The sequence below is a fragment of the Leuciscus leuciscus genome (genome assembly GCF_965113295.1).
Source record: "Leuciscus leuciscus genome assembly, chromosome: 20".
NCBI classification, from domain to species: domain Eukaryota; kingdom Metazoa; phylum Chordata; class Actinopteri; order Cypriniformes; family Leuciscidae; genus Leuciscus; species Leuciscus leuciscus.
This window is the reverse complement of record NC_138744.1, coordinates 6,449,004-6,467,537: the sequence shown is the minus strand read 5'-3', so window position 1 is coordinate 6,467,537 and position 18,534 is coordinate 6,449,004. Positions and strand designations below refer to the sequence as shown.

General features: G+C 37.6%; 3 protein-coding genes across 5 annotated transcripts in view; all 3 read right to left on the bottom strand.

Annotated features, from left to right (window-relative positions):
• Positions 1–2,419, bottom strand: part of dyrk1b (dual-specificity tyrosine-(Y)-phosphorylation regulated kinase 1B) — a 42,479-nt gene extending 40,060 nt beyond the window's left edge. Inside the window, exon 1 of the mRNA XM_082148880.1 lies at positions 1,666–2,419. The gene's annotated coding sequence lies outside the window, so the exon portion shown is untranslated. The remainder of the gene's footprint in view (positions 1–1,665) is intronic.
• A 1,975-nt stretch (positions 2,420–4,394) lies between these two features.
• alkbh8 (alkB homolog 8, tRNA methyltransferase) lies at positions 4,395–11,327 on the bottom strand. The gene is made up of 11 exons (XM_082148890.1): positions 11,168–11,327; positions 10,445–10,679; positions 10,231–10,362; positions 9,949–10,044; positions 9,262–9,366; positions 9,114–9,184; positions 8,683–8,789; positions 8,294–8,445; positions 7,033–7,289; positions 5,618–5,767; positions 4,395–5,504 (listed from the first exon to the last, which is right to left on the bottom strand). The coding sequence occupies exons 1-11, from the start codon at positions 11,288–11,290 to the stop codon at positions 4,923–4,925; spliced, it is 2,010 nt and encodes a 669-aa protein (XP_082005016.1). The 5' UTR covers positions 11,291–11,327; the 3' UTR covers positions 4,395–4,922.
• Positions 11,328–12,200: 873 nt separating this feature from the next.
• On the bottom strand, positions 12,201–16,646 carry fbl (fibrillarin). 3 transcript variants are annotated; one of them, XM_082148928.1, is made up of 10 exons: positions 16,494–16,646; positions 15,538–15,603; positions 15,421–15,507; positions 14,530–14,664; positions 14,331–14,425; positions 14,075–14,245; positions 13,235–13,367; positions 13,038–13,150; positions 12,804–12,949; positions 12,201–12,608 (listed from the first exon to the last, which is right to left on the bottom strand). In XM_082148928.1, the coding sequence occupies exons 1-10, from the start codon at positions 16,501–16,503 to the stop codon at positions 12,584–12,586; spliced, it is 981 nt and encodes a 326-aa protein (XP_082005054.1). In that variant the 5' UTR covers positions 16,504–16,646; the 3' UTR covers positions 12,201–12,583. The 3 variants fall into 3 exon arrangements, with proteins under 3 accessions (XP_082005054.1, XP_082005055.1, XP_082005053.1); XM_082148929.1 differs by having other exon boundaries at positions 15,559–15,603; positions 16,494–16,645; XM_082148927.1 differs by having other exon boundaries at positions 15,421–15,603.
• Positions 16,647–18,534: the final 1,888 nt, after the last annotated feature.

Here is an 18,534-nt window from a genome sequence, read left to right as displayed (position 1 = left end):
CAAAACTTCTAAAGTTAAAAAGCTATAGAGAACAAGCCATTTTACAAAATGCCTAATGAAACACATAAAAGCATTGCCCATCTATTTAAATGAATAGATTCGTTTTCATTTTTTTCCTGGCAAAGAAAGACCCCTTTAAAGTAATTCCACAGTACGTTTACAGTCATTGCAAGATTTTGTACAATGAAGTAAGGGTAGATGAATGCATGCTCAAGCCAGATGTTTGGAAAAGAGCACAAAAATGCATGAAAACAGTTTAGATGATTTGGGGAAAAGAGATAAAAGATACACCAGGGATGTCTCAAAAGACAATCTCCCATTATGTATCTTTTTTTTATTACAAAAACCTCCAAGACAGAAAGGTGAAAGTACAAATTAGTTCCAAGTAGCCTAAACCCAAGATTCACCTCAAATCCAAATGATTCCACCCTTTTTTTTTTTTTTTTTGGAAAAATCTACATGATCCATAAGCAAAGCATGAATTATAACTAACACAGTGACAATACGTATACGTTTAAAACCATTGCTAAAGTTGACACGTATATAATGATGCAGTAAGAAGGCTGATCGAGATGGCAACATGCAAAAGAAGAGCAGAAGCAGAAGTGTGTCCATTTTGAACCGGCATTGCTACTTCAGCACCACAGCAGAAACCTTGCAGAAAACGCTATGGAGATGAAGGGTGTAGGCATACCCAGATTTACCCACACACTGGGCTACACACTTGGGTATATATGTGCCACATCCAAATGTATTCTAGAGGTGGATGGTAATAAGAATCGGCCATAAATCTCCCACCAAAGCAACATGCTTGTGAACGTATGAACATTATGAAGAAAATTGTAACGTCACCCTACAATACAGAGATCCTTGGAATAAAGTCGCGGTTTAATTCGCAAAATATGACCTATGGACGGTCGTATGTTGTGTGAAACGGTAAATATATTAACCAATGCGTTGAAAACCAACTAGATTATCTGTCAAATGTCGATAGCATTCAAGCATTCTGTGCACAAGATTTGCATCCCATGCAACACCGCAGTTTTGCATTAATGTAATTGTGGCCGAACTGATGCTCTTGGATTTTTTTCTTTTTTAAACAACCATTAATTGACGACTGGGTGTCTAAACAAACGTGATGGGCTAACCTGACTCATCAATCTGAGTAATGAAAAACGATAACCAAGAGATGCATTGAAGGTCTCATAATCGAACATGTTCATGGGTGCATGGCTGCAAACGCGGTTCATGCAATGGATTTGACTGATGCTTATTTTGTATACATATATCACAGAATAAGCGGTTTAATACTCGAAATGGTTCAAACCAGATCAGAAAAGATATATTGCATGGTTTTAATCATTGCAAATCACATCCACTGACAAGCAACCTAGCTGCCATGAGTTGAGCCGCGGCTCTCTGGATGGCACAGGAGGATAACGTTTAAATACCTGCCCGTGGTCTTTTGCATCTGACCCAGTTTACATGAAGTAGCAAGCCGAATATGTCCCCACTCCCTCCCCATTCCCCTGCCCAAAGCCTCGGCCTGTGCATCAGGCATCTTCGGGAACACGGTGTCTTGCGAGGAATAAGGAGGGAACAGGCTGAGCCCTAAAAAGACGATACTAGTGTGTATGCATGTAAAGAAACCAACTGTAGTCTTACCTCAGCTTCGTGTCCAGCTTCCTGAAGCAGCCATTACCAGTATTCCCCCTCTACCGTCCGAACCTCCGCCACACAGGTACCGGGGCGGACTGAAAAAACCGGCAAAACGACCCCCCTCCCCCCGAACCGCCACCCCTTCGGACGGCTTGCTGCGATCGTCTCCCGAAAAAAAGACGAAACGCGCAGGCTATCGTCTTGTCGTCGCTCTACAAGCCCTCTTCAGCACATTTGTCTTTCTTTTCACAGTCCCCCAAAAGCACAGATGAGCGCGACAGGAGCGTCTTCAAACCCCCGGCGCGGCCAACCGCCAGTTCGATGAGCAGCAGAACATGCAACCGTGACAACCGCCGCAATATTCCGCCTTGACGTGGTGTGTCCCGTCTGCTCGTTAAGAAAAAAATCGCGGCAGTAACGGTGGTGGTGTGCGGGTCTCGGCGGCTAGCGCTCAGGCTAACCGCGATCACATCGCCCAGCAGCGGCAGTATAGTAGCGGGTCGCTCACGGTGGTGTTGCAGCAGCAGCGAGGGGGTGGAGGGGTGAGAAGAAGAGTGATTAAATGAAAATGGAAAAAGAAAGAAAAACGAATGAACTAAAAACCGGGGTTTCTTCGTCGCACCGCTACAATTAGCGATGTGCATTCGCCAGGGACCCCCCCTCACTGCCCGTTAATCTCGGATCGGCTCCGCGGCTGCTTGTCGCTTAGAGAGGGTCTGCACGGTAAAGCGCGTCCCCGCTACAAAGCGCGCTCGCTTCAGTGTGTGTGCAGTGTTCACAAAATGGCCGCCTAAACAAACCCGACAACGGGCTGCACCCAGCGGCTGTTAGCGTGATTTGCCTCGGCATTTGCCTATGTAGGGGAGAAAGACTATGCTTTTACGGGAACAATAATTTAGAAAACGCACACTGGAGTGCCTTTTTGGCCCGTTTCAAGCTATTAGAAATTGATAGGTTGATTGGTGCCAAGGCAAACGAACAATGCCGAGGCAGTGGAGATGTGAAGCAGCTTACTTACAAGAGCTAATCTGCGACCATAAATGGCTATGGCTAAGAAAACTTTTTTTTTATCTTAATTTAGCTCAATATTTATATTTCAGCACAACCGTTGTGGGACAAGACAATGATGTGATGAATTAACGTTATTTGGGAAGTTTCCACGTATATATTTTCGTAGGTTACTTTAAAAACAGTTTAAACTAGCTTAAGATGGTTTGCTGGTAACACTGTCCAGATCGCATGTTTCCCTCAAAGTACCAGCTTAAACCAGCTAACAACAACGAACCTGTTATTTTCTGCAAAATGCGCATCCCTTTGTCACAATATTTTTGACTTACAGGCGAACAACTTGATGCAAAGTTCGTTATGGACTTCGTATGTTCGTATATGCTTCACAAGCATATTACACCACCACTTTTGTCATGTTAAGCATGCTTCAAAAAACATAATACGTTGTATTATTCAAGTCACATTAACCGATTATTGACACTAAACAGAAAGCATATCTCTCTCACACACGTGTATATTTGTTATTTATGTTCTATATCTGTTTCAAAGAGTCGCATCATCAGAATAGGGGGGTGCTCCTTCAGGAAAGCATTATTATGATAGAGGAGGTCGTGGAGTGGATGTGAAACTGATTAAGTTAACCGGTCTTTATATACATCCTCCTTTATCACCATTACATGAATTCCTCATTGTTCCAGGCCGAGGGTTAACATTTAAAACGGCCGTGTGCCAATGGGACAAAAAGACAAGGTCACAAATGTGACCAACTCCCCCCACGCAAGACATTCACCCCAAACATATTTATAGGTGTTTATTGTTCATAACCTTTTAGTCACACTGTAAGCTATGATATTCACACGTCCATAGGATTTTTGTGGGAAAGTGAAAATGACCCTTATGTCCCCCTCTCTCTCTGCTGTTTCTTCATGTGTGAGACCTGCCGTAGTTTATGACAAAACGCAAAGGTATAGATTTAAATTGGATATAAATTAAATGGGCCGCCAGGTCAACCTAGGTTACGAAAATTTAAACATGCAGGAAGTTCGTCATCAAATTCAAGGTGAAAGTTCATAGCGCTACCTTTACCTCTGCATTACATTCCGATCCGACGCCATCTAGTGGTCTACAAAAACAGTGCAGTCAGTTCATTGAAGACTAGATTCAAACTTCTTCAGGCCAAGTATACACTACTGTTCAAAAGTTTGTGCTCAGTAAACGTTTGTGAAAGAAACTAATCATTTTATTAAGCAAGGATTGCTCAAAAGATATAGTAAACATATTTATAATGTTATAAAGAATTATATAAATAAATGCTGTTCTTTTTAACTTTCTCTTCATCAAAAAAATCCTGGAAAAAATGATCAAGGTTTCAATCACAATTTATTTTAACTAACTCTTTTCAATATTGATACTTTTTTTCTTTTTTTTTTTGCAGACCAAATCAGCATATTAGAATGATTTCTGAGGAATCATGTGACACTGAAGACTGGAGTAATGATGCTGAAAATACAAAAAAAAAGTAATATTTTACAATATTAGTTTCACTGTTTTTTGGTCAGATAAAAGCCATGGTGAGCATAAGTGACATCTTTTAAAAACATAAAAAATCTTACCCAACCCAAACTTTTGAACAGTAGTGTGGTGACAGAGATGAGAAGCCCTGTATAGGCTACATATTGTAGAAAACTGTAATGTAGCATTTTAAAACTGGACAATAATAACACGCACAGGATGCCATATTAATGTATTTTCATACTTTGTTATGATGCTTATATTGTATTACTGTAGAATTTGTTAATGCATAAACCAGTCCAGATCAGGTTGACACTAACATGGTTAACAGAGTTGTCTAATCCATTGCCAAAGTGTAATAAACTGAAGGTGATGATACATGGGGGAACTTTTTTGAGCAATGTTGCAGATCGATGTTGCTTGGGCACTTTCACATTGAGAATGGGCAACAAATTTCTATCTGAAAACTTTAGATCGATCGTGTGCCGTGTCTCACCTGGTTGCCTGTTGACGGCAACATTGCTCAAAAACTTGCCCCGTGTATCATCACTTTTAGGCAGGTTTTGTACAAGAAAGTATATAAAGCAACATTTTGTGCTGCTTTACAAAAACACTCAACAGTCAGTCACTATTCTTCAGTTGTCTTATTAACCGTCACTGCATGCATGAAACAAACAAATATTAAATATACTCGATATTAAAATGTACATTTTTAAATAATTTTTAGTTATTTATTCAATGAACTAAACTTTTTCTTGTGCAATATCATCCTTTGATGAGGTATAATGTGTCTTCTCCAGTTCCACACACCAGTTGCCCTGATCATGGTAGCTCCTAAGCACTTTAACACCTGCCACACCAAAGCACATCTCCTCCAGCTCTCCCTGCTGGAAGACATGATAATAGCGGTGAAATACGGGCCTCTGGCTTGTGTTGTCCACGGGGACATCTGTGCTACTACTCGTTGCTCCCTTGTTCTTGTCCGCATTCCCTTTTAAGTGCCACGGCACCAGGAGATCTTGGGAAAGGAAAGCTGTGCGGTTAGTGTGGACATGGATTCTGGGTTGTGTCACGTTCCCAAAACCGTCCCCTGTGCGTTTCATGTCTGAACTCATTTTCCTATCATGCTCCTCCGGTTGGTTGGACTTATTTTCTTCAGTTTTAAGCTCCTTGCCATTCTCCATGCTAGTTCCAGTTGTTCTTTCTTTCAGATATTTTGATTTCTGGTTGTTGTATTCCTGCTCCATAGCCCAAACGTAGATCAGAGCTCTTCCTCCCACCTTTAATAACCGGATCAGCTCTCTGACAGCGGCCTGTCTTCTCTCCTAAGAACACAAGCAGTTTGTTCAGCATCATGTCTCACTTAAACATATAATATACACAAAATATAACACGATCCCTCAAAGTGTTTTCCCCCTGAATTAGCGAGGTTGCTCACCTGTGTGGAGAAATGATGAATGACTGCAATGGAGATGCAGGCATCACAGCTGCCACTGCGCAGGGGGACCGACAGCGCATCTGACACGAATCCCTCATGACCTCGTTCAGTGCATATCTGCACCAGATTAGCACTGCGGTCGCAGCCCACCTACAGATGGACACACGATAGAGGCTCCATCACAGTTCTCCATTTTTTAAGGGGTTATAGTAATAGAAATGATCTTAAAGGTACAATATGTAATTTTTTTCACCGCTAGGGGTCGCTAACCTCTTACAATAACAAAGGCCTAAGTTGATGACGCAAAATTTCCTGCGGAATTATGGAACTTGTCGTCAAGCCGATGGATCTAATAATGTTTATGGATGAGTGAATACACTGATGTTTTTATCATGATATCAGCGCCACACGCGAGTCCCACGGATATAAAGGAATGGAGATTTCATTCTACCAAACGCATGTGCTGTATTAGTGCTCATACAGGTCAGTGTATTAGACGAATGAAGCTTGTGAGGTAACGCAGCGCTGTTTCACTTGCTCTACACTATCACACTAAACTGCATTTGAGTGTGTTAAAGTTATAATGTTATTCTATGTGTTAGTTTGTCTGTATGAGACTAGCAGTGAGCTAGATCAACATTAGAATAACACACTGATCATATTCTAACATTTCATCATGTTGAGCTATAAAACATTGATTAGTTTTATGTACATTTGCTCACCTGTCTAATAAAGTACATACAAGAGCTGCGTCTCTGTGAAGTCCTGACTCGTGAAGCGCTGTCAAGTCCAAGTTAGTCGCTGATATTGATCCTCGTTTTAGTTCTCCTTTTTTCCCAATGTCTGCTTGCCATGGTCCATAATGTTTGAACGAAACAACAACAGCGTGCAGCCAGAGGTTACGCACTACACTCATTATGCACAGTTGTCCACGTCTGTCGTCATGGTTACTATGGCAGTACTTGAGCGGAAACCAGGGATAACGCGGATATTACGTCAGAGACAGGCGACAAGTGAACAGGTTTTCCGGGATGGCCAATTATTTCTCTGAAATTAAAAATCTTTGGGAACTTTTGGGATATTGTAAGTACACAACTGCAGGAAATATATCACACTGTGCAAGTGATTTCTGGATATTTTATTACAAAATTCTTACATATTGTACCTTTAATTGTAAGCAGAGGTGTAAAGTCCAGGGGTCAGAAAGTAAAAGTCCTGCCATATGTTCATTCCACCCATGAAAAGGCTGAAAAACTGTGCTAATTAGCAAATCCAGGTGATCGGAACAAAATACTGAGGAGGACTTTTACTTTCTGAACCTGTACTTTACACCTTTGATTGTAAGTGATGACCATGAGATGTCTGACCAGGTTTATGTCACTTCCCGGTAAAGTCTGCGGTGTTGTATTACTTACCGACATCACTTCAGGGTTGATCCCCAGGTATTTTCCGTTGCCACATCCGATGTCTGCCAGAACACTACCAGGTGGCAGGGACAGTAGGAAATCTCGCACCTGAGGCCACGGTGAGTGCCGTGTGCTGCTGAAGTGGGAGGAAATCTCTTCATAGACCTGATGGACATACTGTGACTCCAAACGACACGCATCGCCTTCAGCAACAGGCACAGTGGGTGGAGAGGGCAGCCGCTGGCTATCGCAGGCAGATGGATAGGCTACAACAAGAAATAAACAGATTCTTGTCATTTTTACGTCTACAAAAATATACAAATGCAAAGAGACATTCATATGATTTTGATGTATATTCACTATTGAAAAAAATTGGGGCCAGTATATGATTATTTTTGAAAGACGTCTCTTATGCTCATCAAGGCTGCATTTATTTGATCAAAATACAGTGAAAACAGGAATATTGTGAAATATTATTACATGTCACATGATCCTTCAGAAATCAGTCTAATATGCTATTTTGTCAGGGTTCTTCAAAAGAACAGCATTTATTTTAATAAAAAATCTTGTCACATAAATGTCTTCACTGTCACTTTCGATCAATTTAACCCTCTGGTGCTTCTCATTTAGGGGTCACACCATACTCCTCGGCTCCCAGTCAAAACTGGCCGAACACTTCAAATACAACTATTTTCCAGGAACATCAATGTAACATATTTTTGTACAACTGTTTTTTTATTTGATTAATATTTTGTATTTTGAGGGTATTTTATTGTACTAAGTAATTATGACCCATTTGTTTCCACAATTTTAACAATCCAATACAAATAATAAATCCATACCATTTTTGATTTTTTAAAACAATATTTTTCAATTAATAATTGATTGCTGTGTGCTTTTTTTCTGCATCATGGCTGATTTGTAGATTATATCCAAAAAATTCTCTGTATTGTCTTTTTTCATTATTATTATATCCTATTCATTTTTTAATAATTGAATAGGCAGTCATTTTTGACCACAAGGAGTACAAGTGTGACTATTTTTTAGGACCATTTAACCTTTTCGAATCATTTCCACACATTTTTTTGTGTTCACATAGCAAGTGCCATAAATGTCCCCAAGAGTCATAACATTCAGAAAGAGAAAAAAGTAAAAATCTTATTTTTTGCAACCTTGCTGAATACAAGTATTCTATCAAGTAATTTAAAAAAAAAAAAAAAAAAATATATATATATATATACACACACAAGTAAATACTTCACACGCTCACCACAGTTGCAGGGTGTATGGCGGATTTTTCGGAACGTCATTGATATCCTGGTACCACGGCGGCTCAGGGTCAGATTACTCAAGTCAGAGGTCATGACCCCTGACCCTCCAGCCTCCAACACTGGTACCACATCAAACTTCCGAGGTGTAATGCTGACATGAAACACACACAAAACATGTTCATATCTACTTAGAACAAAGAATTTATAATTATAGTATGTTATATATTTTGTAAATAATAATAATTAATTAATTATAATAATAAAATAAAAGAGCATACAAAAATCAAAGAACATATGGCTGTAGTGTTTGGACGTTTGCATATTTTTGGGCATTTAGTGTATACAGAGGGTTGATAAAAAAAAGCAAAAAAAAAATCCAGTTTCTCACCCGTGAGTCCACAGATAACGGCTCTCTCCTTTCATCACTAGCAGACTTCGCTCCGGCAGCACCACGCCGACAGAACGTCCGTCAGGATGTTTAAAGTCCATTACTGTCTATAGGAAAATCGGAGGAAAGACAGAGGATAGATGTTAAACAGAGATATCCATCCAGGAAGTAAAATCATGAGGTTCATTTTCCATCTCCATCTTTGTTTTGACAAAGGAAAATCAGATAATCAATAAAGTTGCTGTACCATAACCAATCAATAAGGCTACAAACAGGTCTGGTGTAACAGAACACAATCCCACACTTTATCACACCCATAAAACTGATGCATGAAAAAAAGTCTTGTTAACAAATAAAAGAAAACAATTAAAAAGTAAACATATACTCATAATCCATAATAACTGACATTTTATTGCTTAATTTATTCATACCTTTGCACCGAGACTCAAGGAAAGAATGGTGTCTTCAAATGCAGAGTGAGTGTCTACATGAGGAGGAATTCCTGTAACAGACAATAACATTTACTTCTATAAACAGGCATAGATCTCGCCTCAGGTGCGTCAATACATGATGTACTACCTTGTCCACTTTGGTATTGGTTTACAGTGAGCTGGTCTGGGAGGACACTTATGTGGCCATCAGCCAAACATCTTTGTAGTAAAGCATCACATTCCGCCGGCAGGCCTGAAATGACAGGTGTCTAATCAATTTTAGATTATAAAGATATGTAAATATATACATACTACCACTCAAAACTTTGAATATTAATACTTTTATTCGGCGAGGACGTATTCAATATATCAAAAGACAATAAAGACGATTCTAAATGTTTTTCTTTTGAACTTAGTTTTTTATTAAAGAATCCTCAAAAAATGCATCACAGTTTTCACAAATAAATTAAGCAGCACAACTTCTTTAAACCTTGATAATAATAAGTAATATTTCTTGACCAGCAAATCAGCATATTAGCATAAGTTCTGAAGGATCATGTGACACTGAGGACTGGAGTAATGATGGTGAAAATGATGCTTTGCATCACAAGACTAAATTTCATTTTAAAATATATTACAATAGAAAACAGTCGTTTTACATTGTAATTCTATTTCACAAATCACTGTTTTTACTGTATTTTTGATCAAATAAACGTAATCTTGGTGAACATAAGAGACTTCTTTAAAATATAATTGCAAAATCGTATCAATCCCAAATTTGTTGAATATCTGCAACTACTTTATTATCATCAAAATGTGGAATTTTTATACTTACCACCTGGTAAAGGCTTGTCTTTGTCCACGTTATTATTATCATACCGAAATTCATACCCATAATGCTTCACTCTTCTGTGTTTCAAAGCTTTCTGCACTGATATATGAAAATAAAGTGAAAATGCTATTATTACTATCATGTTAATACTAATAGGTTTGCCTTCATCAAAATATTACCTAAGGGAATAACTCTGCTATAGATAAATATATGACAAAGATTAAGGAGCGAAGGAACGAGGAAGCATCAATTTGAGTATTGAGAAGCACCCCAAGTATCTCTCACCCGTGACATCATCAGTATGCGGTGTCCAATCAACAGCATGCAGCAGTTGCAGCTCCTCCTCTGGAGACACAAAATCCTCCAACACCAACAGACCAGGAGGTAAAGCACGGGATACACTCCGGTCACCGTCCACTGACAAACAATCAAAGATGAGAAGCATTAGAAACACAGTTCACTGAAAAGGATGACATGACCCGTGAACTGTGTAACGCACCTTTCTCGACATAGCTGAAATAAAGTGTCACACTTTGCTCCTGACACTGCAGTGCTCGTCCATTGAGATGTGTGTATGCATTCTGGCTTGCTTCAGTTGATGAATATGTTACAAATGCGTAAGGTTTCGCTGGAGGGGTGAGGAGCGACTCAACAGTTCCTCCCTCTTTAAGAACGTCCAGCAGCGACTCTCTGCTCACTCCATTCCCCAGACCTCCATTAGACACCACCAGATGCTACAAAACAGACATTCGTAAACATTGTTGAGAACTTTATTCGTGAACATATTATTGACTGATTTTGTGGGTAATTTATGCAAAGCAATGCACTGCATATTTCACCATCTGAGAAGCTTCATCAAGAGTGAACATAAAATTGTAAATTATTGACCACTCAATTTGCTATGACCTCTTAAGTTAAGCTTAAGTTATTTGTATCCATGTTACATGCAAAGACACGTAACTTAGATCTTTATACAATGTGGTTCACTATCATTGTTGGTGACTTGACTGTAGAAGCCACAGTTCATTTATATCTCATTCATATCATAATTTTACTGCATTCGTTTAAAAGAATAGTAACAAACATCTACACTATAATATTAGAATTCAGAAATATTACATACATAATGACAGGAATCTAGCGGAAGTACATTTAAACTATGATCCTGACTGTCTGAATCCATATCTTTCTGACAATTCGGCAAAAGAAACTTCGTAGGTACCTTTGTGGGATGTGACACTGTGTTTATACCCTCGTGTTTCAGTAATGTGTGACTGGTTTTAATTTGCCTTCGAAGCAGTTTTTTCTCCTCTTTAGATCTTCTGACACTTTTTAAGCTGTCCATGCTGCTCTCCGTTGTGCTACCACATATTTGTTCCCCCGTTCACACGAACTACACAGTTGGTTCCTAGATGCGTGTGTTCCGGTCTTTTATATGATTTATTGGATTTTAGTTTTATCGTTTCCATTCTTTGGCAGTGACATTATGAACACAAAGTAAACGTGAAAATTAATCTCCTTTTAGATAGTTCAGATAGAAACGTTTCATTTCCAATTGCTGAGCGAATAGAAAGCCGCATCGAACCATATAAATCAGGCCGTCTTCACAGGTTTTGTATATAAATGTATAGCTTTATCAGGGCGTGGACAATTATTTAAGGCATTTGACCAAGTGAGGTGCCGAAATAGCTCGATTTTGGATTTGGTCATAAACGGTCAATGTATATGCTCTTGACATCGTCAATCTCCTATATAATTTATAAACTTAATTTTTGAGCAATGAACTGAACAAACTGGTAACTTTGATTTCGTTGAAAATTTATTTACACGGTTTATGTTCACAAAACTTCTGGACAAGGAAACATCTGGACCTTTAATTCAGATTCCTAACAATTTCTTTAAATCACAACTAACTAGACATGCTCACACAGTACGTTGAAGGAAAATAAGTTATACCTAAACTAATATGATGGTTTCAGAGAAGTTTCTAGGGCACTTGTCAGATAGGATGGGAGAAAACCAGATCGACTAACTAAGCTAAGGCTGGTTTAACAATAATAACCTTTAATATTAGTTACACAAACTGATCTCAAAATGGGTAAAAACCCTTATCTAGCCCTTCTACGGCAGCAAAAAAAGAAGTTTTGAATTGATTCAGAGATTTGTGAGGTTACAAGCATAATACAGAAAATAGGAAATTGAACTAGAAACAAAAGTTGTTTTCTGTAAATGTTCAACAAATAAGAGCCATTACATTCGATTGTTAAATTTTTATTACTAAAAATATTCAAAGAAACAAAAACAAATGTATGCTTTGGAAAACTCTTGATATAGTTAACACATTTAGCTTCCAATAATTCTTACAAGCAAAGCACAAACTTCCTCTCTCAGTACAGTATATTACATGACAGAGGATGATCATACAAAGGAAAAACGGGAGCAGAGATACTCTTCATAAACAATATGTTGCCTGTGCCATTCGGGTACAGCGGGATACACTCCCATCCATGCGGAAACAGGAAAATGGTTCAGATATATCAGTCTTTTGTCATCTGCAAACTTTAGGTCCATCTAGTGGCCGAAACAGTTATTTCAGGAGCAAAGCAGGATGTGAATAGTGATGACATATTTCAAGACCTCATTTCTTCTGCTTGGGTGGTGGTCTGCAAAAAAAATAACAATAAAAATTAGCTATACAAAAAACATTTCAGACCACAACTTTAAGTTACACAATTGCTATTCAGGCCTAAATAAGAAGCTGCTCAAACCAGGAGGCACAATATTGTGCAAAACACTTTTTTTTTTTTAAGTCTGAAAGTTCCTACATGTTTCTTTTAGGTTTATGCATCAAGACTCACCTGTAAATTCCCACAACAACTGCATGATCTCTCTCATACGGCTCCAGTGTCAGCTGCTCTTGAGGTTTCATGTTCTCAGAGCTCATCTTCTTAACCTCTGATGCAAACACTGCCTCTGGAGCGGCTGTTGAATCAATGCAGTTAGCCTGAGGAAAAGAAAGGAAAAGTTAACAACTGAAGATTTACAGCAGCAAAAACATGATCAATGTCAACATATTAGCAGCATTACACTACCTTGATGGAAATAACAAAATGGCCTCCATTTTTCAGGAAATTGTGTGCATTGAGGGCGACGATTCTTGTTTGATCAGGCTGAGCAACATCAGCAAAGATGACGTCTACCATACCTTAAAGAAAACAGCAGTGCTTTAATAAACAACCTTGCAATAAGCATTCCCTATTCTTCAAATGTTCACATTACAGGAACTTACCAACAAGCATGCGGTACTTGTGCGGGTGTCGTGCATCTTCAATGATGGGAATAATGTTGGTTCTCTTTTTGGCCACATTCAGCAAGTCTCTGCCTGATCTGTGAGAGAATTCGACGGCGTACACCAACCCCTCCTGTGAAGAGCAAATTAATACAATTTAGACAATGTCAAACAGGACTTCCAGAAACACTGTCTAACAGTGTCATGATGTCTGCAAGCCAAACCAACAATGCAAAATTTTGCTCATTCACACACACACACACAACTACTACAGAGCTGGAAATATCCGAACATTTAGATGACTTAAATTAACATAATCATACTACATATGAATAAATATAACATTAAGTTGAACTTTTAATCGGTATTGTTAAGTAAAACTTAAAATAATGTTCTGTGATTGAAATAATGCTCAAATATTTATATAATTACTGAAACTACGACTGAAATGAAGTATTAAAGTATAAATAAAAATAAAGCATTAGAAAAATATCCAAAACTAAAATGACAAACTTTAACTAAAATTAAAACTAAAATAAACAAACTAATTCAAAATATGAACTAACACTTTAATGTATATAAATACAATCACAAAATCAAAACTAAATCACTGTAAAGTGTTACTATTGTTTAAGCTAAAATATTTAAAGGTTATTTTTTTCTGTTAATTACATACCAGCTAAACATTCAACTATAATGGTTTATAATAGCAACTAATATAATACACAGAATTATGCAGAAAACACACACTTGAACTTTAAACGTTTTTGCTGATGATGTATGAAGATGTGGAAATTAATAAATATATATTATATAAATAAAAAAATTCATTCCACATACCGGTCCAACAATGTCAGAAACATGGGATACAGTAGTCCCCGATGCGGCTCCTAAGTACATGACCTTTGCTCCCGGCTTGATGTGGATCTGGTCAACACCTCCTAAAATGGCTGCAGCCAGCTTTGACCGGAAAGGATTCCATGCTCTGTACTCAATTTTAGTTTCCCCTTCCTTAAATCAGAAAAAATAACATGCAATTAATACAATATCTAGAACTACTCCAGTGAACACCAGAGACATGCTACTACAAGCTCACCTCAACATTTATTCTCTTCTCTCCGTACACAGACTCTCCAATCACCATGTTCTTTGTGACCAGGGCATCCTCCTTACCACGGCAGATAAACACCCCTGTCAGAACATTAGCATGTAACAATGTCAGCAACAGCAATTTCAACTCCAAAATGTAGCCGATGATTTCTGCATTTGAGAAAGTTGTGACATTGATGACTCACCTTCATGTCTATGGGGCTCTACGGTCACCCTTTTGCCCCCTCTGAACCCTCCTCTTCCACCTCCACGGCCTCTAGGAGTGCCACGGAAACCCCCTCGTCCACGGAAGCCCCCATCATCTCCAGGGGACCTGAATCCTTTATCAAACAAGAGACACAGAAATGTATCAAAAAACAAACATGAAAAATACACTGCACATTTTTCTGACATACTAAACTAGAAGACAAAGGGTTTATAAAAAGTGCAGAAACAGTGATATATATAGTGTGTGTATATAAGTTTGGAAAGTTTTTGAAAGTCTCTGAAAAAATTAAATATTTTGAAATATTACAATTTAAAATAATGGTTTTCTATTTGAATATACCTTTAAAATATAATTTATTTATGTGATGCAAAGCTGAATTTTCATCATCCATTACTTCAGTCTTCAATCATCCTAGTGTGTATATTTGCTGTGTATATTATTTGTAGTGTATATTATTAGAATAGATTTCTATTTTAAATAAACTCTGAAATAATCCTGAAAGTAGTCCCACAGCCAGTAATGGCTGATGAAAATTCAGCTTTGCATCACATAAATAAATTATATTTTAAAGTACATTAAAATAGAAAACCATTATTTTAAATTGTAATTTCACAATATTAATGTTTTCCTGTATTTTTTACTAAAATAAATGCAGGCTTGATGAGCATAAGAGACATCTTGCAAAAACATTAAAAATAGTATGTTTCCAAACTTTTGACTGGTACTATATATAGTTAAATACCAAATATTTAATTCAATTTAAAAAAATGTTTAACCAAAAGCATTTTTTGTCAACATCAACTAACATTTCCATTTCCAACAATACCAGAATTAAATATGAAAAAAATCATTTTAATATTTTGCTTACCACCACCTCTACCTCCTCGAAATCCTCCTCTTCCACCCCTGTCTCCTCCTCGGCCTCCAAAACCTCCTCTACTCCCACCTCCGAAGCCTCCTCTACTCCCTCCTCCAAAGCCTCCACCTCCTCCTCCGAAGCCCCCACCTCCACCTCCGAAGCCTCGACCTCCACCTCCTCTCGGGCTGAATCCTGTCAAGAGAAATCAAATGTTAATTAATTGAACCAATAACGGTAAAACTTTGTTGATGCCAAAACAAGGGACGGCGTAATTCAATGTGTCACTCAGTAAACTGTAGTCAGCTGCAACAAAACCTTTATATTAGGAAAACCTTTAGTTGCTTTATGATAAAGTTAAGATAGATATTAAAGATAATTACATTATAAACAAGGGTTGCAAATGGGCCTTGTTTTTTTATATATTTTTTTTTACATCAACCACTAGTAACTACATACAAAGTTACATTTCATTAATGGTAACTTTGGATTGTTTATATTATTTGATTCTGCTACAGGTTGTCCACTAAACCAAAACTACTCGTTTTCACTAGTTTATCGACATGGTCTAACAGAGTTCCTCAACAAAGTGTGTAAACTCCACCATTTAAATCAGCCGTGTGCACAATGTCCAGGGTGTCCGGCCAAAATCAAATCGATAAAGAGTACGATTTTGATGTAATAATTAAAACAACGCAACTAAGTAAACTAGACCAGTAATCTTAAAAACAAAGGAATAGTTTATATAGGTAAGAGCCATGTGGGGCTTCAGCACCGCGTGCGCAGCATGGCTCGTTTGCTCGCATGCGCAAAGTTGTATACGGCAATAAATATAATTGTTTACATTGAAACCACTTTTTATAAGACCACAATCAAAATTTAGCGGTATACTAATAAAATAACAAACAATGTCATTACATTTCATAAGTAAATAGAAAAAAAAGGGAGATTGGTGCGCAAACACTTTACGCGCGTGGCTAACTTGGCCGGCATGTTCACGAGCAAAACCAACACATAAACACTTATGTTTTACAGCGCGACCATGGAAACAAACATAAATGCATCAAACACTAGAAACAGCTTACCTGGTCTCATTTTATCTTACTATATGTAGCTAATCCGGTTTTAATTCTACAAATAGCTGCCGATGATACAATCCCGCAGCTCTTCCTCCAGACTCGTTCAGTTCTGATCAGGTGGTGGCAACATGTGCGTCGAACGTCTTACCCATAATGCACTTGCTTAAAAACGTGGCTCTTGCGCTCTTGCTCGTTGTTCCGCCATCTAGAGGCAAAGTACCATCATGCACTGCGTCATTCATGTGATTGGAATGAGCCAACAGTGTGTAATAGTTATAAATGGTTATTCGTTTATGAAAAACTACACACTTAAAGAAAATTGCCACTGCACTACCACATGTACCATAGTATTACTATGGTACATGTGGTAGTGCAGATAATACCATGTCAGTATCCTTTTGTAAGTTGCAGTAGGATACAATGTAAATATCATGTTTCATGAATATGGTAATCATTCAGCACTATGGCATTATGTATTTCATTAGAAAAGCACTTTGATCAGCTTCTAATTAAATGTGCTAGCTAGAGCTATACATTTGTTTTATCATATTGTATTGTATAATCAAGTGGCACTCTAATACGTTTTCATAATTATAAAAAATAAGGAGCATGTTAGCTATGTCTATAGACTTTAAAAGGACTTAATTAACAAGGATTAACTTTATAAAAAGAGATGATGGGGAAAATACAACAACAACGTCAATGGTTTGACAACTGAAAACTGTAACTTGACTGAATGTTGCAAAAAGTATTTTTGGCTGAACCCATGCAGTTGGTTATTGGATCATTATTCAGGATAAAAGCGCTTGTTTTATGCTCCAAGGTCACTGGGGAAATTTTATTTGAGGAGGGAACTATTTAATGTAGGCTTTGTATTATTCACTATAATTCTGTGGTATTGAGTTCTACTGTAGAAGCCACAGAGAGCAGTAAATCTCATTCTTTATATAGAGAAATTACCACCAACAATAGGCATGATTAGAGAATATTGTTTGTAGTCTTTCATGCACCTTGGTTTACAGACATCAATAGCACTCAATAGGAATTGCTTTAGTTTCTTATAGGCATTGCATATCATATTACTGGGTCTGTCAGTTGATGAAATACATTGTAGATTAAAGATTTATTTGACTCAACATTAGCACGCACTTTCCAAACTATAACTTACCAGACATGTGATGAGGAAAGCTTACAGTTTTGTCCAGCAATGACACAAGGATGTTGAGTTCTGCAGGTTAATTTAGTATAAAATGTCTATGTATTAATGCAGATGCAGATTCTCTTTGCAAAGTAACAAGAAAGAGCTTTTGGTCCATTATAATAGACCAATAGCTCTATAGAGCTTTGTGTTAAAGTCACCATGAAATCCAAATGTGATTTTTTTATTATTATTAATGTTTTCTTTTTTCTTGCTCTGATGACGTGTTTTTTGGTGCAATGGAGGGACAACCTGTCACTCACATGAGATCACGGCAATAGCAAACCACAACCGTCAAATCCCAATTGACAAAATCAAGCCCCACCCTTCATTTTTTCTGTTCCAGAAGCTGCTTCAACTTGGATATACAGTACCTGTCAAAAGTTTGGAAGCAATAATTTTTTTATGTTTTTGAAAAAAAGTCTCTTATGCTCACCAAGGTTGCATTTATGTAATCACAAATATAGTAATATTGCAAATATATTTTTTAATCTCTATTTTAATTTTCTTAAAGAAAACATACACACACAATGTCACCAAAACAGTAACTGTACAGGATTAGATCCTAGATTACTCATCAAGACACTAGAGGCTACCATTGTACATGCTAGGCTCCTTTGAACTTAATAAATTAATTAAGCTGTAAGTGCAGAATACACAATATTGTTACCTGGTGAACAGTAAAAAACAACAATATTGCTAAATATTATTACAAATTAAAATAACTATTTAAATACATTTTATAAAAATGTTTCCCTTGCGTCCACCACGACGCATGTGCGAGAACTGAGAAGATGGCGAATCGTGAGAAACCGTTTATATACTGTCTATGTGAGAAACCAACGAGAA

Excerpts from the sequence above, each read along its gene's own strand:
- alkbh8 (XM_082148890.1), bottom strand. The coding sequence starts at position 11,290 with ATGGACAGCTTAAAAAGTGTCAGAAGATCTAAAGAGGAGAAAAAACTG. Across the intron at positions 8,790-9,113 it reads CCTTGAGTCTCGGTGCAAAG|ACAGTAATGGACTTTAAACA; the intron begins GTATGAATAAAT and ends ATTTTCCTATAG. Across the intron at positions 8,446-8,682 it reads CGTTATCTGTGGACTCACGG|CATTACACCTCGGAAGTTTG; the intron begins GTGAGAAACTGG and ends GTTTCATGTCAG.
- fbl (XM_082148927.1), bottom strand. Across the intron at positions 14,665-15,420 it reads TCGAGGAGGTAGAGGTGGTG|GATTCAGGTCCCCTGGAGAT; the intron begins GTAAGCAAAATA and ends TGTTTGATAAAG. Across the intron at positions 12,609-12,803 it reads GTTGTTGTGGGAATTTACAG|ACCACCACCCAAGCAGAAGA; the intron begins GTGAGTCTTGAT and ends TTTTTTTTGCAG.